Below are 23,277 nucleotides of genomic sequence, written 5' to 3'. Positions count from 1 at the left end.
GTCTCTCCTTCGGTGTCTTAACTCTTCAGATACGCTAAGAGGCAAGATAAACAAGGAGCTGGAGTGGCTGAGAGCCTGCCTGGAATTAAAACCCCGTGACTTGAATGGGACATCATAACTGGGGGGATGGCTGCTGAACGTTATTGACGAAATAAACCCCGCAACAGCTAGGTTCCCACAAATAGCACAGCCAAACACAAAGCACATTTGAGTTCTCCGCGACGTGTGAATTCGCCGGCGACTGTATTTGCACGATGCGCTTGCCCACCGTTGGGCAGATTAATCTTTATTTCCTGGCCCCCATTTCCTAGGTTCTTATGACCTACTGAGTCGTACAGTAACCGCAGGGGCTGCGTTCGCGCCACGCGCTAGAACTGAAAGGCGGGCTGGCTCGTTTGGGGTGCATCACCCCGCCCCGCTCTTTTGCCACATCCTTTCGTTTTCGGGAGGGCGCGCGCGCGCCTTTAGCACGGCACCCTCAAGCCAAGTGAAGGGAACTCGAGCGTCCCCCCCGCCCCCGAGCCAGTCGCTGGTCCTCGCTGGCACGTGGGCGGGGTGTCCGTTCCGCGTGGGGCCGGAGTCAGGAGCGGGCGACTTTTCGGTGGCGGAGGCTCAGGGAGGAAGCGATAACGGAGAAAGCGAAGCCCGGCCGTCTTCCGCGAGAGAAGGTGAAGGGGTGGAACGGAAACCCAAAAAGAAACGCGCAGTTGGTAAGGGAATGGCCTCGGTGGCGAGCGAGTTGGGGAGGGCACGCAGGGTGATTGCAACGGAATGTGTTGCAGACTGGAGGCGGGGGGGAGTGATGGTGAAAGGTCTGTCTCCCCTTCCGTTAACTTTGAAACTAGACTCTCTCCGTGCGTCGAGGACTAAATGCTCCCCTCGGATTTCCTCCCCATTTTTTTTTTTAAACATAGCTAACATAGTGAGACTGCTCCTTCACACGTTCTCTTTCGCCGAGCGCCAGCGCTTTTCTCCTTTTCTGCCTTTTACTTGCTTTCCCGCAGTACTTTAATGCAGAAGTGGGGAAACATCTGCGACCCACCAGATCTTCTTGGAGGCTATACCCCATCCACCCGGTAACTTCTACAACCTACAGCGCATCTCCCATAATTCCCAACCAGGAGGCTGAGGGCGATGGACGTTGTGATCCAGCATAATTAGGTTTGGGGAAGGTTGCTTTAGTGCAGGGGTTCTTAAACATTTTGGTCTCAAGACCTCTTTACATTCTTAAAAATGATTGAGAGCCCCAAAGAGCTTTGGTTTATGTGGGATACATCTATTGACATTTACTGTATTAGAAATTAAAAGTGGGAAATCGTAAAATATTTATTTGATTTTGCAGATCCCCTGAAAGGGTCTCTGGGACCCCCAGAGGTCCCCAGGCCACACTTTAAGAACTACTGCATTTGTGTTTAAGGTTGAATTTCCTTCAACTTCAGAGGAAATTAAAAAAATGAAATAAGAGTGTAATATCTTTTTTCCCCCCTTTCATAACTGTCTGTTCTGCATTCCATTGTGTTGGCTGAGTGTGGAAGATCACCTCCTTTTCCTGCTTGCTCCCATCCTGCTGGGTTTAAAGGGTGATGGGAGGGGGGGACCACTGATTTCTTCCAATATCTGCCCTTTCACTTGCATTTTTCAGCATGCCTTTGCAGTTTTCTAGCACTGCAAGGTACTTAAGCAGGGCTCTGTTAAATGAATACAAGATTGTATTGGGGATGTCTCTTAAGTTTCAACTTCCTATTGGGAATATCTGCCCCTCTTCTCAAATTCTAGATGTGTGGAAGCTGCTTATAGTTATTTATTAGTGAGTGAATGACCTTTTCTCCCCTGTCGCTTCTCGTGTTCAACAGCTGAGCCCTGGTGTGAAAAACAAGCTGCAGAACTGAGCTCCACAGAGACCTTTCCACCTCCAGCCATCAGGTTTTCACTGAGTTCAAAGTTTAAGTTTCTGGAATATTAAGAGGGAACACAGAAGCACCTTTAGGAAAGGCAAAGGACAAAATGCTATTTATTTTAAAACAAGTTCTTACTTTGAATTTATTCTCTGTTGGGAAATACACAGTGATATCTTGCTAAAGAGAAGAGGAAATCTGAGACCATTTCAGTCAGAAGTACAAAAATAAAAGTGCAGTAAGAGGAGACTTGCAAAATGTGGCAGATGCTTTCTGTTAACTCATGCAGAACTGCCTCCTTCTCAGTCTTTTAGGTTTGAGGACTATTAACATTCTGTAGAACTTTTGTATCATACAGTTTACTTCTGAGTTATCTATCTTCTGTGGGGAGATTTAGCTGAGAAATAATGCTTGACCACAATCCTTTCATCAGTGTGGCTAAACATGTATTTGTTGTAGTTACGTCCTTTTGAGTTGTAGCTAACTCCTGGTGACTATGGATAAATACTCTCCAAGTTGTCCTGTCTCTTACTACATTACACAGTTCTTGAATATGCATTCATATAGCTTCCAATACTCTGCCTAGCCCCATTGTGTGCTGTTGGCTTCTCCTTCGATCCGTCTTGTCCAGCATTATCTTTTCTATCAGTCCTCATGATGTGCCTAAAGTGGTTTTTGTTTTGGGATCCTTGCTTCTAATGAACATCTCAGCTGGATTTCCTCTAGTACTGAATGGTTGGTTGTTTGGTCTGTCCAACAAATGTGAAGCAACTTCTTCCAGCTCTGTAGGAGCAATTTTTTTTCTTCTCATTCTTTCACAAGTCTGTTCCTTGTATTCATATGTATAAGACCAGTGAATGGACCATTCTAATTTTTATGTTAAATGAAATGTCACAGTTGTTCATTAGTTTATATGAACTCCTTTTTGCCCATCATCATTCTTTCTCTTTTACACACTATCTTTACCAGTTCTGCAGCCTAGAAAATCAAACTATCAACCATTTGTATCATTTCATTGTTTATCTTAAATTCCAATGTGGAATTTACTATCTCTAGTTTTCCAGTAGACATGATCTTTGTTTTCTTGATGTTCAAAGAAAGCCCAGCCTTTTCACTTTCCTGTTTTAGAATTATTCATCTTAGATCTTTTCCAGTTTCTGCAACCAAGGTAGTGTCATCTGTATTTTTTTAGGTTATTGACATTCCTTCCACCAATATTTTAGTTCTTCCAGATTTGTGGCACTTATAATGTATTTATTGTATAGTTTGAATAGATACGGTGATATGCAGCCCAGTCTGCCTCCTTTTCCCAAGTTAAATCATTTAATGTTACCAAATGTCATTCTCACTGTACCTTCTAGGTTATTCTAGAGATTTCTTAGAAGAATTAGATGTTTGGGTATACCCATTGCTTGGAGAGATTTCCAGAGTCTTGAATAATCAACACAATCAAAAGCTTTGGAGTACTCTATAAAAAAGAAGTAAAGCTCTTTTTGATATTCTGTTGCTGTTTCCATCATCCACCTAATATTGACTATATGATTTTATGTTCCCTGTTCCTTCTGAAGCCTGTCTGTTCAGTTGCTGTTTCTCTCTCTGTAAAAGGCTCTAATCTTCTCTGAAGAACTTTCAGTAGTATGTCACTGGTATGTAAGTAGAACATTCCTTTAAAACTCCCTTTTTAGGGATTGGGATATAGATAGACCATTTCCAATCTTTGGGTCCTATGGCTTTTTTCCATATTTATTGCCAGGGGGCTGTGATTATCTTTATTGCTTTCTTGTCAATCTCCTTTAGAAGCTGTGTGAGGATTTCATCCTCCCTAGGGCTTACCTATTTTGCCAGTTGTTTGATAGCCCATCTGACTTCCTCCTCTGGCACCATTGATCCTTCTTCTTCTCTCAAATATAATCTCATCTGAGTTGATCTTGTACATGTCTTCTGTGTATTCCTTCCACCTTGGAAGTCTGCATTAAGCTCTCTAGTTTTCGCAAGATCTTCTCTGGCTTCCACCAGTCTTCTTTCCTTAGCTATTTGTATGGCTTTGTTTAATAACCAATGTGTCCTTCATCATAATTTTAACTTCTTCCCACATTCCCCAGGAGTTCTATCTGCAAGATGCAGGACTTTGCATCTGTTTCTAACCTCAATCTTATATTCTTCAGGAATGTGTTCAGGCTGTATCTCATAGGGTTTGAATCCTTTCTAGTCTTTTTCAGTCTGATGCATATGTCTCTGAATAGGAGCTGATAGTCTGATTTATACTCAGTACTCAGAAATGTTTTGCAAGTCAGCAGAGAACTTGTCTATCTGTTGCTACACAAAATGTAACTTGTTTGATTACAGTGAGATCCACTTGAAGACATCCAGGCAGAGAGACGTAGTTTGGGTTGCTGAAAGAATGTGTTAAAAATGAGCAGGCCATTTTCTTTACAGAGCTCTATCAGCTGTTGTCCTGCTTATTGTAGGTTGCTGGTCCACATTTTCCAATGGTTTTCAACTGTTCTCCAAATTTTGCATTATAGTTACCATTAATTATTAGAACATCCTTCTTTAGTGTTTGTTCCATTACTTGTCATGGATCAAAATTCCATTGAATTAATAAACCTCTTATTCTTCAGCATCTGTTGTGGTGCATATACCAATATAATCATGAAATTGATTGGCTGCTGCTGAATCCTGATAAAAACTATTCTGTTACTGACAGGGTTGCTTTCCATTTATTTATTTAATAAATTAAATAGCTGCCCAAACTGCAAGCTTGCAAACTACAACTCTGGGCAGATAATATAATTAAAAACTAGAACAGCACCAACAAGATTTAAAAAAACATGAAAAAGGATAATGTAAACCAGTCCACAATCATTCCGTTTCTACGCACTATACCCTAGGTGGGCTCATCCACCACCCTGACCCAATGCCCTGGGGAAAAACCAGATCTTCAAGGCCTTACAGAAGGGTAATGGGGTTGAGACCATTGGAATTTGGGGAGCATGCTGTTCCATTACATGTGCAGTGATAAGTTTTAAAACAGAAAGTGTCATTCCATTCTTTGTGTGAATTTAAGTTCCAGAATAGAGTATTTTGATTTGTTTGATTGGAAATGTCCCATTCCTGTCTATTTTAATTCACTTATTCCAAGGATTTCAGTCCTAGTACATGTCATTTCTACTTTAACAAATATCCAGCTCCCCCTTGTTCATACTGGTGGGTGTTCCAACCTAAATGTTCCCTTTCTGTCATTGATCCATTGAATATAGTTTCCATCCTCCAGAAGCACGTCCTGCCTTTTGAATGAATTCATTCTCATCCCTTTTTGTATCATGGAGTGATAAGAGGTAATCTGTATTTGTTTGGTGGTTCTAGTTAACTTTATATTAAACATGCACTTTATAATATTTTTTTAAAACTTAAAAACTAGTGGAGAGAAAGAAGAACAGAAATAGTTGGATCATGCTCAGTGATTTCTTATACTGTTGCATCTTTCTACCTTAGAAGTAACAAATAATACAGTTCCTTAGAAAACGGAGTGTTTGAAGCTTGCCTGGGAAGCTGTAGCCCTGCCTTTTTTCTCTGGTTGGTTTAGTTGTCATTGAATCCTTTGCTGTTTTACATATTGCAGCTCTAAACGGGGCTGATGGATTAAGGGGCTTGAAGGAGTTTTCCTAATCTTCATAGCTTCGGGCTTGTCTATGGAGCTTTTGACCTAACTGCCCTCAATACAGTATGTGCTTTGGGGGCCAGAAAGACACAGTTTGTCCTAGCATGCAGGTACTATGTGGGAGTTGGATATAACTTCCCCTAATGTACCTTTTGGGGTGCAGATGTTTGAACGAAGAATGAAGATGCTGATGGACTCCAGTAATTTCCCCCATTCTGCCTCCATGGGGTTATGCCAATTCTGCCTTTTTGCAGAAATAAACCCAGACACTGCCCTAATGACAGCATGTATATATGACTTTAAATGGAAACTAAGCAGTGATCCTCTTTTTAGGAGAAGTTAATCGGGTGAATCTCCCTCTTCTTCCCAGAGACTCAGCAAGTCAGAACGTTTTTCAGAACTTTCTATCTGTCAGGTTCAGCCCAAAGAACTCCATGAGACAATGCAAATACAGTTCTGTTGTGTTTATTAGCTTCCACCTCAAGACAGAATCTCACCAGACTGAACCCCAAGTTCCCAAGCCAGCCAGCCACAACACCGTGACTTCCTTAGGGAGGTGCCAGCCTCAACTTCTTGAACTTCCCACGCTCCTGCTGGGGGCTAAGAACACGCTTATCTCCCTGAGCCTGGCCTTCATAAGTCCATTCCATCACACTATCTTTTTAGAATGAAGGACCTTAATATATGTTGCCATTACAGAATTATAGTCCTCTTTCTAAACTGGTCACAGTACATGGCAGCATCCACCTGATTCTGGCTGATCTCAGAACAGGTGAGCAGAGTTGGACCTGATTAGTGCCTCAGAGGGAGACTACCAGGAAGTCCCAGGGCTGAAGACTGGACTGGGAAGTCAAAGTCCTGGAAGGAGGCAGTGACAAAGCATTTCTATATTATTACCTTGATTTGAGGGAGATTGATTTTTAATATAATTTTTCAATCCTTTGGTTGCCCACCCCTAGCTTTTCAGAAGATGAGGGCAGTAAAAAGGAGAAAACAGAATTCTGTGGGCACTTACTTATTCCCCACTATATTTCGTAAGGCTTAGCTATGGGTAAATTGGCCTGGGCTGCATAAAAATAGTGAGATGATCATTGTATGTGGAGCATCTTGCTTAGGAGAGAAGAGCTGTTTGCTAAGAGCACATGAAAGATCATGGAAGTGCAACAGCAAAGCTGCTCAGGGACCGCTGTAAGAATTTGTCTTAGAGCAGGTCATCTCTTTATCTAGTCCTGGTGACAGAAGCCTTTGCAGGCTTGCTAGAAATCCCAGATCTGGAACTATACTATGTACAACACCGTGCGGTACCTTCTGCTGATCTGTGATTCATACCTATAGAAGCGTGAAGTCATAACCTCTAATTCTTAGCGGAAGCCTGAGCAATTTCTAAGATGCTACACCAGCCCTTTGGAATAATCTCTGTCTCCCCACCCTCAGCAAGATCGCTGACCAGCTGACTTTTAGGGAGACATGACTCTTCTGGCAGGCTCTGGACTAGGATGGGATATGGCCGTGTCAGTCATCAGGTACAGTGACCATATTTTATTGGAAAAAATAAAGGGCAAACCTGAAAAAGAGGCAAATCTGAAGCAGGTTCATAAGGATAAAAAATGTTAATGGTTTATGTTTATAACTTTGCTTTACAAAGGAAAATTCTTTGTACAATATGAAGCAGGTTCATAAGGATAAAAAATGTTAATGGTTTATGTTTATAACTGCTTTACAAAGGAAAAGCTTTACAGAAACACCCATTCTAATAAAAATATCTAAAATCAAACAGTATATGTAAATTTATTTTAAAAAGACAATCGATTTCCATATTTTTCACATGACTGTGAAAGACTGTACATTAAGTGGTACCATTTGTACAGTAAAAGTTAAATGTCCAAAATAAAGGACAAAAATGAATTTTTGAAAAATCAATAAATCTAAAGGATAGCTTTCTGAAATAAAGGACTGTCCTTTATAATGAAGGACATATGGTCACTATAGGAATATGTGTTGTTTGAGATTGGGGGTTGAGATTTTTTTTCCTTGGCACTTTTTTTTCCTTTTAAATATAATTTATGGTTTTTAAATTATTTTTTATCTCTCTAAGCTGTCCAAAATTGTTTGGCTAGTGGGTGGCCTTAGAAATCTATTAATAATTTTATATTTGTTTATTGATTTCATACATTTATGTTTCATACATATCATGTTTTAGTGCACTGTGTGCCTGAGACCCGTAGGCTAGTTTGGTAGCAAGCTGTTTCTGTTCATGCTGAGATTAGAGCAAAACAAAATCTTCCCTGAAAAACTATCTAGTATAAAATGTGTGGAAAAAACTTCCCCACCAGAATTTTATTTATATCCATATTTCTTTTCCACCTTGATAAAGTGCTACTGACTGGATTTGTATTTTTCTTTGTGCATTAGTTAAAAGCTTGAGGTAGATATTCCTCAGAAGGCTAATTCATTGGGTTGATGAAAAGCAATTAATTCCACTGAAAAATTCTAATTTAAAGAGTGTTTTGCAGTATGTCCCAGACAAGATTTATTTTGAAAGGAGACTTTGGGATTTCATGTTAGCTAGGTGGATTGTAAAATGGAATGTAACATAACAGTACTATAAAATTACATTTAATGCCCCTTTTGTTTTTAAGAAGAACTATATTTAAATATTTTTTAAAACTTGTAATTCTCTTCTGTCTGAAAGGTCATAAGGCTTTCTTTGGGGGAGATGTCAAGATAAGTGAATTCATCCATTTTTAAGAAAAGAAGCATGAATTAATTAGTTCTCAGATACTCCTTTGAGTAAGCTATTACAGTTGCTGATATTTACTTTAAAAATTTCTTACCACTTTACTATAATTAGAACAGTGAGTAATGCAATTAAAAAATCAATTAAAATGTCAGTATGATAAAACAATTTGTATGATAATATTAAAAAATGACAATTTAACCATATGCTAATACATTAATGATGCATAGAACCATCAGCAGGGCCCAGGGGAGAGCAAAGGAGCATGTGTAAATTATAATAGCAAAGAGTCAGAACTAAAGGTTGTGTGTTTAGATCATTTTTGGCCACTGTTGCTTTGTCAGTATATTTACAGAAACCAAGAACTGGTTTTACGGGATGACTTAGTGCATTGTGTTATCTTTGGCACCAGTAGAATGTCATTTTTCCTTTTATGAGAAAAAATTAGATCAGCAATTTGGTAGCTGAGAGTATTTGTTGCGTGATTTTATGTCTTCCTGTATGCTGAATAAATTTATTTTCTTTCTCACTGTTCTCTTGCCTCATGCTTCGTTCTTTCAGCATTTCTTCATTCTGCTCATTATCCTGCCAGTTTGTACATTGGTTGATCATCATATGAGTAGAATTACTCATATGATGATCAATTACTCATATGCTATTTCCTCTTTGATTTTCCTGTTAATCTTTTAATTTCACACCTTGTTTTACTTAACTTTCTCCATTTTATTTTACTTTGGTGTCCTGAATTGGCCCAAGACATTTTGCTGCCTGAAGTTGAGCAGAAAATGATATCACCCAAGTTGAAGGGCAGAGGCCTAACACCAGGCAGTTGGGGAGTCCATTAGATTATAAATCCCATAAATGTGTCCCCTATCCTTGAAAGTTAAGTATGGGGGCAACAAATTATTGCTCATTGCCTTTGGCAGGGACGGGCAGCCTGTAGGCCACATGTTGCCCCCATCCCCAGCACCCTATTTGCAGCACTCAGAAGATGCCATGGCTGAAATTTTGGGTTCCTTTTAAAAACAACTGTAGGAATGAGAGTCCATGGCTTCTAAGAAGTACTTGGTTATTCTTTTCTCTTTTAACTCTCCAAAATTGTGTTTTTGTTGAACTTTGCCCATCTTGCTACTGAAATGACACCCATTCCACCATCCCCATTGTGTCAACAGAAGATAAAAAAGGCATTCCTTGGCTTAAGGTACCTTAATTACCTTTCTCCTCCTATCAGTAAAATTAAATCTCTTTTCTCTTGATCCAGTTCCTTCATCTTCCTTGTCCTGTATTATTTACTTCAGGTTTCCCAACGCATGAGGTGTACCTCCCTTGGGGAGATGCAGACAGAGTCCAGGGAAGGTGTGAAGAACATTTTAGTTGTTACAATAAATCCAACTCTTCCAAGTTTCATTGTATTGTATTTAATTGTTCATTTTGGTGTTTGGATTTTTAGGAAAGTATGTACCTTAAGATTACACTAAAGGGAGGTGTGATGGCAAAAAGTTTAGGAACCCCTGGTTTATTTGGTTATCCTGCCCCTAGTGGATTGTGGATTAAACTGCATAAATACTAGTACGTACAAATAAGTTATCTTGAGTCCCATCCTGCAGTTTCAACTGTCATGTGCATATAATTTTATCTCAGGATAATGCTCCATGTGTCTGATAAAGTGGGTTTTACTGAGGGTGGCTACCTTTGCCAGACCATCAACTTGGAGATGCAGCCCAAAAGGCACAATTTCATTTTACATATAGGTAGTTCTTTTTTAGCAACTGCCTTATTTAGTGACTGTTCAAAGTTATGACGGTGATGAAAAAGTAACTTTATGACCAATCCTTGTATTTACGATCTTTGCAGGTCTGTAAAGCAAAGGAAAGCTGAAGTAACAGCATAAGCATGGTCACGATTTCACTTAGGGACTGCTTTGTTTAACAACTGAGTTGCTGGTCCCAATTGTGGTTGCTAAGTGAGGAATACTTGTAACACACTGGCAATTCAGCACAGCACTACAATAAAATTATTCCGACTAAAAATATCCCAGATAGCATCCTGAAATCATTGAGATTATCCCAAAAACAAACCAGAGAGCTAAACCTATTCTTAATATTCATGTCATTATATCCATAACGTACAGGTAGTCCTTGGCTAACGACCATTCATTTAACAAGCAAAGTTACGACAGCGCTGAATGAGTGGTACTTATGACCTGTCCTTGAAATTCCAGCTGTCCCAGGACCCCCACAGTCACATGATTGAGATCTGGGCGCTGGGCAACTGGCTTGCACTTACAATGGTTGCAGCGTCCCATGGTCACGTGATTGCCATTTGCAGCCTTTCCTGCTGGTTTACGACAAGCAAAGTCAATGGGGAAGCCAGCAGGGAAGGTTGCAAGTTGCTCTGGTAAGTCTCCCACACCAGGTAGCAGCCATCCCACTGTGCCTGTGCCACACCAGCCCCCCCAGCATCCTGCAGCAGTGTGATGGACTGGAATGGAGGAAGGGGGGTGAAAACGGTGCTCTCGTCTCCAGAGCAATGCTCTGGAGATAAGCGGAGAAAGCTGGCGCATCCCTAAACATTCCAGAAGATAGTAGAGACTTGTCCCTGGGAACTACTGGTCAGTCTGAGAAGATTCTGTAAATAAGCGCTAGCTAATAAACCTTGCTGATTGAACCTGCACGGTCTCCAGGAGTTCCTTGGGCTAGGCCTGACAAGCAGCCACCTCCGGGCCCGCTGTGCTCACACTGCACCAGGCCCTCCTGCACCCTCCTGTACCTTGCAGCAGCCACCCCAGCCCCGCCGCACTTGTGCCATGCCAGTCCCTTGAGCATCGTTGTGCACCCTTCTGCACCCTGCAGCAGCCACCCCTAGCCCCGCTGTGCTTGCACCGGCCACCTGCGCACCCTCCTCTTCCCCGCAGCAGCCACTTACCTGCCTGCCTGCCAGCCTGCTTGCAAGCCACCTGGGACTTGCAGCTTCCTGCCAGCTTCCCCACTGACTTTACTTGCTGGAAGCTGGTGGGAAGTTGTGAGGAGGTCCTTGCTTAACGACTCCTGAACCTCAATTAATGACAGCAATGTGGAGTGCCGGTATTGCTGTCGCTAAGTAATGCAGTCACGTGACATTGTGCTTTATGGCCAGCTTGCTTAGTGATGGAAATTCCGGTCCCAATCACCGTCACTAACTGAGGACTACCTGTAATTGGAAGAAGTTACGGTATAAAATCCAGCTTGCCATTGATGCATGCTTCAAATCCCATTTGGATCGAGCAGACATTTTGCTTTAAAAGACCCCCTTCCCCCACCCAGTTAGTTTATTAAATTGAGGCTTTACTGTATTGTTGATTTCAACAACAGAAAAAAATAGAAATATGTTCACAAAGAGATTCTTTTTAACCTTAAGCAGAACTTGCTTTTGAATTATTTCTCAGGTTGAGGTATTTGCACTGTACAGTAACCTTGCTGTAAGAGTTAATTAGTTCTCCTATTGATAAAAGGAATACCAGTTACCAAAAGAACGAACAGATGCAGACTGCTTCACCATCCAGAAAGAAACAAGCCATCTTCCTTTTGCAGGGAAATAAGTTTGCTTCCTTATGTTGATTGCATATAGGTTTCTCATTTGAAGGTAGAGTATTTACTGACATTTTTATGATGTAACCTTCCTTCTGATAAACGGTATTAATCAGAGTTGTTAGCAGTGCAGGCTGCAACACATACAGTATTGCATGAACAGGGCTAAACTCTCTCCTCTCATAACTGATATGCTTAACATAATAGACAACAGATTTGCACTGAGTATATTTTGGTCATGTATAGTTGCTCTAACATTCTTATCTCCATTCTTAGCTTTCTTTTTCTGTTCAGCTTGGAGCTACCGCTTGGAGGAAGTCATCTCGACATGGCTGTGATTTCCAGCTAACTCAGGGATGAAAGGAAAAACAGGATTTTCATGGAACCCAGTGGAACAGAGCAAAATTTCTCCATGTGATCGATACAAACATGCCTGCTGCATCTGTAGGGGGTTCCTTTATGTTTATGGTGGCCGGAGAAATACCAGCTTGAGTGATTTCTGGCGGTTCAAAATAGGTAAGCTGTTCTCTTTCTTGTTTCATTATGCCATGAAAAGAAATTTCTCAAGCTATAATCATACAACCCTGTTTTTGTTGTGTGTTACAGGTAAAACTAAAGACTCTCTTGAATCTTGCTGATTTTGAAATGGCCACCGGGCAAAGGTTCTTTTCTGTAAAGACTTTTTCAATTCAAGCAAGATAATCTGAACTATTTTAATAATCTAGTTAGATATCTAATTAGGTGTTATCATATGGTCACTGTGGATTGGTTATCAAATCCACTTTTATGTATTACTGTTCTCTGTTTGTTGCTTTCACAACCTTGTGTGAAGAGGTGACCAGCTAATTCCTGTTGGAAACAGATGGCTGGACTCAGTGGTTCTTTGATGTGACCAGCAGGACCACAGTCACATTACTATTTCAGATACTGGGTTAGCACCTAAAATGGTAGAGTGCTGTAATAGAATAATAGGTTTATATCTGGAATAGAAGAATAGTGGAAATGGAAATAGTCCAAGGTGGAGTTTCAGAATACTTGATCACACACAGAAGAACCCTGGGACTTCACAGGATACTTGGCTGTGCCAAGAACATAGGGCTGAAGTAATGTTTTCAAAATGCATAGGTCTGCAGCCAAAAGGAATAGCTCTAGCCAATTTTTCTCCTCAGTCTCTAATGTCAGACACATCCTGTGTTCTGACTCTCTGGATTTCTCTGCTGATTGCTAGTGGTGGGCCAAAAAAAGATACCAGGAAGTAATTGAACTGTGTGTTTAGCTATGTGTTCAGGAAGGGAAAAAATTAACCTATTTTTCAGGATGGCCCCATATGTTCAGCATGTGATTTTACTTGCAGATTTCCCAAGTAGAATTGTAATTCCCAAAGAGAGTAAGTGCAAATGCAAATCAAAAGACTGCATTGATGTAATAGTATGTTGTTGTTGTTTTCTACTGTAGGGAGTAATGAATGGGAGAAGCTGGAAAACTCAAAAGATGGCCCAGAAGAACTGGAAGAGCACACAATGGTGGATTATCAGGCAAGTTCTATTAGTTAATTAGCTGTAAAACACTAGATTGTTCTCCCTTTTTACTTTTTTTTTTTTTTTTGCCTGTTTAGTTTGGTCTTACGGCCTATATTGCATAGATTTATATTCTGCCATTCCTCCGGGAACTCAAGGCCCTCTAATTTTCTTTCACCACAACAATCCTGTGAGCTACGTTGACAGAGTGACTGGTCTGGATTCACTCAGGGAGCTTCCATGACTGTGAACTTGAATCTTGGGTTCTCCTTGGTCCTGGTCAAAATGAACACTCCAGAATGGTTCTAGGGTGGCTCCATCTGAAAAAAGGCCTAGCCTCTAGCCCCCTGCTTCAAGTTAGGAATGTATAGTTTTTTGTTTCAGCAGCTGAAGGATCTCTTCTTTTCCTCCAAAAGCTGATATTGGTAGTCAGCTAAATTATTAGAAGGACGAGTTGTAAAAAGATGAGGCTAAGACCCTCTTTACTTTGCAAGTTGGGCTTCTTCAAATATGTGTGCATCTAGAAAGTGAGAGAATAAGCACATCTAAACTCTGTTAAACAGAAGTCTGCTAATGTCAGTTTTCTCTTGTTTATATGTTCTCAATTAGTCATAACTCATTACTATCACTATAAGCAGTGATAAGGGTTAGAAGGAATGATGAAATATATTTTTGTAAGGCCACTTTCTGTAACCTTCTGGAACAGTAGCTCTTGTGCAGAAGCTGCCAAAAAGACTTTCTGGGCAAGCAGTTTTTAAAAAGCCTCTTTTCCTGGGTGTCATGGACCATCTGCCAGACCAGTACCGTAGTTTTTCCCAACCGAATACTTCCAGCAGTTATAATCCACCAAAGGTCCACTTTGATTGGCTTGCAGACCCAAACAGTATAATGTAAAATACTTGGAAGGCTCCAGATTGGGGGAGCCTGCTCAAACACAATAATCTGTGTGACCTTTTCTGTTGTACCACAGAATCTATTGTGACTACTGATACCATCTGTGCTGCTTTTCAGTTGTAGCTTTAATGAAGGAAACATTTACATCAGCTGTAGATATCTATAAGTAGCATTTTGCATAACACTATTAACATAACACCATTAACATATGCCTTTTGAAATTAGAATATTTTGAGTAAACAATTTAGGTTTTAACCACTTGCTGAAAAATGCACTGTCACTGCACTGTAATGGATGGACTGGGACCTGGATCTACTTAAAGTAACTACAAGGACTTGCATCTGTTCTTTGCTTCCCTTGTTAAGGAGTTCTAAGGTCATGCTGAAGCATGGTTGAATATTTCTGGTGGGGTGGCTTTGAGAAGAACATACTACCGCATGATATTGGCATAGAAAGCAGCAGTAATTTGCAGTGTTCCCTGATAATTGTTATTGTATTAGCCTGAAGATGTTTGTACCAAGCTTGACCAAGAAATGAAGCTTTCTGCTGAGGTTCATCTTAAGATTTTGGTTTGAATCTTGCATTGAATGGCACTGAACTATAGAAAATGCAAATGGGATTCACTGGAAAATAATTATTGTATTTGCAGGATATCCTGTATATCTTTGGTGGAATGGTAGATTCGGCTTTCACACAGAAGAGAAATCCTCTATGGATGTATGACACAGGTGTGGAACAAGACAAGTAGCATTCTTTAGATATATTTATGCATGTTTCATAAAAATGTACTAGTCTGTATTAGGGTTGAATATTTTCAGAAAAGGAGGGGGGGTTGCCTCGTTTGCTGTCACATGGAAAGGCTTCAGCAGGAATCAGGATGAGATCACAGGGGCAGCCCCTTGTTCAGGGGGAGGAGAGGCCAAAGCTTCAGAAGCTGCTGTTTTGTTTTCGTTTTTCAACTTCTATTCTGATTTTCTAGTCTGGCGAGTATTTAAGATGGTTATTTTTGCTTCTGCAGCTGTTACAGATCTTCCTAGTAGCTACAAAGCATTCCAGCTCAGCTACCGAATCTGTGTTCCCAGGTGCACTTGCCTGGCATAAATAGGTTACCCCTTGTATAATCAGGAAACTCTTAAATCTGGGAAATGAAAAGGTTAAAATGGTTGGGTACATTGGTGAGATATATTATTCAACCATTCCATCATTATTTAATTTGTATGCTACTTGTTTGTATAAGTACCTTCAAAGTGGCTTATGACAGATGTTGTGAACTTTATCAAACCAAAAATTCTTGGTTTTTTAGCTTTTTTTTATCCCGCCTTTATTATTTTTATAAATAACTCAAGGTGGCGAGCACAACTAATACTCCTTCCTCCTCCTATTTTCCCCATAACCACCACCCTGTGAGGTGGGTTGGGCTGAGAGAGAGGGACTGACCTAGTCACCCAGCCGGCTTTCATGCCTAGAGCTCACTGTCTCCTGCTTTGTAGCCTGGTGCCTTTGCCACTAGACCAAGCTGGCCCTCCTCTTGCATGCTTGGATGGGAAGCTATGGAGGTAGTGTTTTTTTCCTCAGAAGCTGGGCCAGACAATTGCTCTGTCTAAGCTGGTCTTGCTTGAGGTAGGCTTCCTAGACTGATACCCTTCAGCTGCTTCAGAACTGCAGAATTCAATATTAGCTTGTTCAAAACCTGGAAATCGTGGGAACTGTCATCTGATACACTTGAAGAGTCCTAGATAGATTGTGATAATATTTGCCTTCTGCTGTTCAGAAACCCTGTAGGGTTCCTAAAATGAAGAGGACGTTGCCATTCGCTGTCTCAAGAACTGTATTTGGAGCTGTATTCATATTGTATGTTGCTGGTAAAGGACATACAGGATATGCAACTTTTCCTGTCATCTCTCCTTTTAGTGCTTGCGTAGCATTGCAAGTAGAACAGTAGTGCCTTCTTGTGGTTAATGCTATGACTGACATTTTATACACCTGCAGATTCAACCAAGTGGATAGCCTGCCAGCTCCCAGCAGTAGAGGGTGAGGTAAGGAATAACAAAACTAAATGTATGAATCACACATGAAACCTGTTGCTTTGTTGATCAAACAGCTTGCTTAGGAACATGCTTTGAAAACTGTTCCAGGCTAGATGAGTAGGTTTATGACGCTGCTGCTTTTGGTTCACTGAGAGATTCACGTATTCACACTTCACATCTGGAAGGGAACCTCTTTCATTCTGAATGTTGAAATAAGAATGGTTTTTTGGCTGTAATAAATGTCATGGTTGCAATTTCTCCACAGATTGAATTCCTTGTTATAGTTACCAGAGTTTCCCCATAACCAACCTGTCTTCCCCTCCTTTCCCACCCCCACCTCACTGCAATTTAAATCCTGCATCAGACTAGCCACTCTATGCATCTGATGAAATGAGCTGTAGCTCACAAAAGCTTATGCCTTTTAATAAAATTTGTTGGCTGGGAAAGGCACTACCAGACTCTTCCTATATTAAAAGGGGAGTTTCTGCGCTTGGAAACTCAGGGAGCAGAAGGCAGCTGCACTACCACAATTCAGCTCAAACCAACCAAAAGAGCCCTATTCAAATCCTAGCCTCTAAAGGGGCATGGTGTTGTGTGTAGTGTTTCCAGCTAAAGCAAATGTGGAACATCCATTTGTAGATTTCTCCCTCCCTCCCACCCAAATTACAATCATGATTCCAAAGACTTAGAAGTTATATTTGGACAGCTTTAACCTCCCCCATTTTCCTTTCTGTTTAGCAGTGGAAAGGGGACTTCATCTCTGTTGTGGGAAACTTTCAAGGCATTCCTCCTCTCCCCTCCACAAAAGATAATATAGATTCTATAGATATAGAAATGGGAATTTTTTGAGAGGACTTCTATATGACTGGACCAGCTTGAATGCCTTAGGATATCTGCCTGGTTTTTACTGGTGTGATGGCAGCAGTAATTAAGGAAGGTTGCTCCATTAGCTCTCCTCTCTTCATCTCTAGGTTCTAGTTCCTGTTAATCGGAAGGGCCATAGTGCTGTGGTCTACAGTGGCAATATGTATATCTATGGGGGATACATTGACATTAAAGGTGCTTCCCAAGAATTCTGGACCTTTCATTTCAGTAAGTTAAACTTTCCCAGCAGTTATATTCAGTGGTACCTCGGGTCACGAACACTTCTGTTCACGAACAATTTGGTTCACGAACAGCACCGTTTGCAAAATTTTGCTTCCGTTCACAAACTCCGCATCAGGTGACAAACAGGATCCGTGGCCATTTTCCCTGCTCTGACACGTGGTCGTGGCTTCCTGTAGGGAGGGGGACTCTCCCTCCAAACAATAACCACCTCCCCACCCGCCTTCCTGTCCTCCACGCCAGAAGTCACCTCAAGCAAGGTTAGCGTTCTCTCTCTTCATACTGTACTGTACTGTACTTTGTTTTATATTTTTGTGGTTTAAAAAAAAATACATATGGTTCAGAACGGATTAACCGTATTTACATTGAACCTTATGGGAAAATTTGATTCGGGTCACAACCAATTCGGGTCGTGACCAGAGTCGCGGAATGAATTAAGTTCGTGACCCGAGATACCACTGTAATGTGTAAGTAATGGTAGATGTGAGGAAAAGAAACCTTTGAAACATCCAACATGTATTCATTTAAACTGTAATGAACTCTAATAATCATTTTCCTTCAGGTACAAAACAGTGGGCCCCCGTATCAGCTGCATCCAGTGGGGGTAGCCCGGGTCCCCGACATGGTCATTCTGCTGTGGTTTATGGCAATGGCATGTACTTGTTTGGAGGGTTAATGAAACTGACTGAGCAGAAGGACTTCTGGATGTGGGATTTCATAGCCACCAACTGGTCTAGTATCAGGAAAAGGTAACTATTTGAAAATTTTTCACTAGCAGTTGCAAAAGGAGTTTGATTAAGGGGAGTAGATAAAACTGTGTTTCCCCCCCCCCCATCAATTGTTCCTAGAGCAGTATTTATATTACACAGAACAGCAAGCCAAACCTGTATAGGCCTATAAGGACTGGGCTCTACAGATGTCAGCTGGGATCTACAGATGTCTCCATACCAGTTGAAAACCAGGAAAGGATTGCCTGTGGGGGACTGAGCGCTGTGGAAAGGCACAAGCAGGAAAAACCCTGATAGGTCAAGTTCCCAATGTAGGGACCTTTGGAAGGAGTATCCATTTTCCTAGAAGCAAATGCTTTTGATTACATAGTTCATTCTATTTATTTGGGCCATTGTTCAATTATGAATGGATAGTGCTTGCATTTTGAAAAAAAAATACTGAAGTGACAGAAGAATCATAATAGAATCATAGTTATGATATGAATCATAATTGTAATATGAATCATAATCATAACTGCATAGAGAAGACAATTTAAGGAGCATGGAAAATATTCCCATGCAGTTTAACAATACCTGAATACATAATTTGAGGGAACTGTGTGGAGTGGACTCTAGAAAGCGGTTCATGACTTTTCCATGCATTACCCTGACTGAAGAGAAGCCCATTTTTATGAGTATAAGCGACCTCTTGCCTTGTGCTGATTTCTTTCTGTTGTGTTTGTGTCCAGCCAGGGGCCCCCAAGAGTGGTGGGCCATTCTGCTTTAATCTTTGAAGATTCCATGCTAGTCCTTGGTGGAGGCATTTCTAGCACTAAGCCAAGTAGTACTTTGTGGCAGTATCATTTTCCATCTCAAATGTGGAAAAAACTGCCTAGCCCAATGGCGCTTTCATCCAAAGCATATCATCACATGCTAGGAACTGGATTTGGTTTCCAAGGGGCTGCTGATTCTCTGCTGAGATCACCTGGCTGCTTGAATTCTAAAGAAAAGGGTTGTTCAAAGTTACTGGCTCTTTCTAAACAGCATGTCTGCTTCTGTGAGCATCTTCACAGGGAGCCTACATACCAGATACTCAACAATGAGGGTGCCTCTGAAATAGAAATGAAAACTTTTTGCCAGTCTTCAGAGAAGCTAGGATTCTCTTCATATCAAACCACTTCCAGTGCAGAATTGAATTCGGATCCAGCAGCAGAGTTGCTGTGTAAAGAAAGAACCTCGTATCTCAGCATCTCCAAGGAACAGGAGTTTGCCACCATGGATCTAACAGCTGGAGGGTCATGCTTAGGCTTGCTGAAAAATGAATATGGGGATGTTTGTGAATCCTCTGTTGTGATGCTACTTGTTGGAGGTAAACCTCTGTCCAGTTCCTCTGCAATCTCATTTTGGCAACTGGAACTAAACAGAACGTAAATGGCAGACCACTTAGAGACAGAAGACACATCCAGACTCAGTGAAATCAGTGTCTAGGAAGAATCACCGGACAGTTCTTGCTTACAATTGTATCATGAAACCTAAATTCACACTTTTTTGTGTGACCACAAAGTATTTGGGACTCCATAAAACATTTTACTAGGAAAATCTTTTCAGCTCTTTGCAGCTGTGCTCTGTAGACAACTTGGACCTGCACATGGAGATGAGCCAGTGTGGTTACAGAGCAGCAACAGCAGCCATTGGTTGCATTCATTTTTTTTTCTTTTTTTGTGTGCCATTTCAAAGCCCTTCACAAACTATCTGCATCACTCCTACAAGGACCCCAAGTAAGATAATTCCCGTGACTAAGATAGGGTTAGGTAATTCAGTTCAGTGGCTGTGTTGGCATGACAGGCTTACATGCTTACCCAAGGAAAACTTAAACTTGACCATCACTTATTCAGCAAACCCAATATTCTGGAACTGCACAATGTAAACTAGTCTTGTGGATTCCAGTATATGTTAGACTAACAACTGTTTGGCTACTTAACATGCTAACACAGTTAGGGGCTTGCTCTGAATATATTCTTGAATTTGCAGTTGAGATATTTGAAGCGGAGCTTTTCTTAGCAAATGCTCAGCCATCATGCTACACTATTTAAAACTGCATCATTGCTAAACATGAAATCCATCAGGCTTCTATATTAGTCCCTCTGACCCAAGTTAAAATGCCAGGGCCATATAATCTGCTAGATCTATAAAAGAGTCATTGGGCCTGTTCCAGCACAGTTCAGAAAGTTTTAATTCATGTGAAGTAGGGTTCTCCAGTTGCTATGGCAGCTTTTCCCTGGCCCCACTACTCCAGAGAGTAGTGGCATGCAGGTAATTACTTCTACATTAACTGGAGGGAAGCACGTGATGTGCACGGAAGTGCTCCCTCCCCCACTTGGAAGAGGCCTGGAAATAGATTTGGATCAGGATTCTTGATCACTAATAGGTTTATAAACATATTCATCCAGATACTCTGGCCATACCTGTTTATAGTTTTATGCTAAATATCACATAGCTTTCTAGAAGCAGCTGGATGCATAGTAGGAATGAGGCTTGTGTACATGCCAAGATCTCCCCATTTGTGGCTTGCTTGGGTGAGGGCAAAAATGTTTTATTAGACTAGAATTGACCCAGCATTTTCTTTCCCTAAGCTGTGCAGTAAGAAGCTTTGCTTCTTTTGTTGTGGGTGTGTTTTTTCCTTTCTTTTGTGGGGGGTTATTAAAACCTACCAATTTGCAGTATTCCATGCACGTGTGATGAATGAAGTCAGCCTAAGGCCTTTTTCCTAATATCCTCTTATTGGCTCCCCTACCAGCTATGCAACCACTGTTCTAGAAAATGCAAACATAGCTGGGCATTACATCACATAGGAATTGCTTGATGTCCTTCAGTGATGCTTTTTGTGTTGTTTTCTGTGAAGTTCATGTTCCCAAGAACGCCTAGGCATGTTTTATTGTTTCCAAAATCCTATCAGACAGGATTTTGGCAAACAGCCAACTGTACAGAGAAGTTTGGAATTGAGGGTAGAACATGGATGGTCAACCTCTCATGTAAGTCCAGGGAGAGGCACTTTTGTGCAGAGTAGGAAGGGGATAGTAATCTTCAGCTGGCCAAATATTTTACTGATTTAATGTTTTCAGTAAAGGTTTACCAAATGTAAAGGTCCCCACTGGGTTGATCTTCACTCTGTGTCATTCCATGGACAGGTCTATGTAGTTTCCCTGGCAAGCATATACAAGGGGTTTGTCACTTTTTTTCCTCCTTCTTGCCCTAGCCCTGGGATTTTCCAGGAGTCCCCCATCTGGATTCACTCTGCTTAACATTTTGGAAATCAGCAAAATCATTAAGCATTTGCTCATTTTTATTTTGCCATCACAGTGCTGCCAGAAGTGATTTTGCTGATACTCACTGAACTGCAGTCTGTATGAAATATGTTATACAATGAGAAAACAATCCCTTTAAGTTACCCTTTCTTAATTTTTGAGAGAGAAAATTGTGAAGTACATAGGAGCAGGGAAAGCCTGCACTGTGCCTTTTTGATACTGCTTTTTCATTTAAGAAAATGGCTGTTTTGTATGCTATAAAAGTAGCTATGTTTATTAATTATAATTGTATTTTATATCTTATGAATTCTTACACTAAAACTAAACTATATTAGTTTAATTATGTATATGTTATTTTCTGTCCTTTAAATTGCTTTGTTAAAAATAATGTATTTTTGATTCTTTAATGGTGGCATATTGAGAAAAAGCCAAAAATATATGCTCATTGAATGATTTGCAGCTTGGCTGGGGATTACTGAAGACTTGATATGTTGTAAGACACATTTCCTGTAGCACTACAGCTGGGAAACAAGATCTACTCTTCATTTGCATGCTGACTGTTCCCATTAGGGATGAAAAGTCAAATATACTGCATTTGAAAACAACTTGTCAGGCTCTGAAATAAAATACCAACCCTAATTCTAGGTCTGCAGTATATTATTTATCAGTGAAGAATTTTACCTTCCCTTTCTCTACTTACTGCAACTATTTTTGTTAACATTCACTTACGCTATCCCCAGGATGCAGAGATGTGTGGTCTCTTCTGTGAAAAGCAGGATGTTACCCCAAACACGGATATCCTCATGGAAGCAGAGGATTTTGTCAGCATTCGGAAATATGTCAATAAGCATCCCCTAATGCTACAGCATTGTTCTGCTAGAAGAAAAATACTTAAGCAGACACTTTGCACAATTGTGTTGTATTTAGAAATAAGCTACAGCTTTATGACTGATTCCAAGTGGTCTACAAATCACAGTTGTTGTTCCCTTGTACAATGTTTAACACAATCATTCTAGCACAATTTTTACATCTGCCATTACTTATTATATATATATACACACACAAAATACTTAAAAAAATAAGTTATACTTTGAGCAACTACATCATTTAAAAAGTTACGGATACAGTAGTTAGTCTGAGTTTTTTAAAAAAACAACTCAAAATAGTTCTTACATACTTCATAGTAAGTTTGTCAAATTAGGGAAAACATGAGAACAAAGGAATCTGTAATCAAAACATTAATCACAGTAGGAATGTTATGGCAGAATGCTCTGTAGTCACTCCACATGCATTCTGTTTCACAGAGAACAGGTGAAAATTTTGCTTCAAGAGGAATGTTAATGCTTAGTGTTAATACCAGAGCTCCAAGCTGTTCTGCCTTAATAATCACAGAAGCTTTAGTTATGGAGCAACAAGGCATGTTACACTTGGGGTGTCTTTGTCCCACGCCACGCCACATGAGACGTGAAGAAACAGACAAATCTGCATGACTTTCAGCTTCATGCATGCATGCAATTTGCATTTGTAGCAATGACTTCATAATTAACCTTACTGTAAGCTGGAAGAAAGGCTTCAGCAGTCAAACAGGATTGTCATTAAAAATATGAACTAACCTAAGCATATGCAGGCAATGTAACTAGTGAAGAACGGCCGCTATAAACACAAAATGCAATTTTGCATCCATTAGTCAAAGCAAAAGGATCTGCTGTTTTGGTCCATTTTAATCAACCTCAATAGACACTGAGGCAGTTTCCAGCTGCCCCACGAGATGCCTGAAGTTATCACCCCCCTGCACTGGAGGCTATTCTATTCATGAAAGGCTTTAAGTTCTTTATGTAACATCTATAATTCTATGTCTTTTTGT

At 40.6% G+C, this 23,277-nt stretch overlaps 1 protein-coding gene across 2 annotated transcripts; it reads left to right on the top strand.

The window, feature by feature from the left end:
- Positions 1–314: 314 nt before the first annotated feature.
- LOC103052516 (leucine-zipper-like transcriptional regulator 1) lies at positions 315–22,073 on the top strand. 2 transcript variants are annotated; one of them, XM_025166366.2, is made up of 8 exons: positions 315–710; positions 12,136–12,375; positions 13,315–13,394; positions 14,920–14,998; positions 16,260–16,306; positions 17,269–17,389; positions 17,964–18,150; positions 18,858–22,073. In XM_025166366.2, the coding sequence occupies exons 2-8, from the start codon at positions 12,216–12,218 to the stop codon at positions 19,537–19,539; spliced, it is 1,356 nt and encodes a 451-aa protein (XP_025022134.1). In that variant the 5' UTR covers positions 315–710; positions 12,136–12,215; the 3' UTR covers positions 19,540–22,073. The 2 variants fall into 2 exon arrangements, with proteins under 2 accessions (XP_025022134.1, XP_025022133.1); XM_025166365.2 differs by having other exon boundaries at positions 316–710; positions 12,154–12,375.
- The last annotated feature ends 1,204 nt before the right edge of the window (positions 22,074–23,277 follow it).

The sequence above is a fragment of the Python bivittatus genome, unplaced genomic scaffold (genome assembly GCF_059951505.1).
Source record: "Python bivittatus isolate LINGU-HERP-01145 unplaced genomic scaffold, Pbiv_v1 ctg000480_np1212, whole genome shotgun sequence".
Lineage (NCBI taxonomy): Eukaryota > Metazoa > Chordata > Lepidosauria > Squamata > Pythonidae > Python > Python bivittatus.
This window is presented reverse-complemented; position numbering and strand designations above follow the sequence as displayed.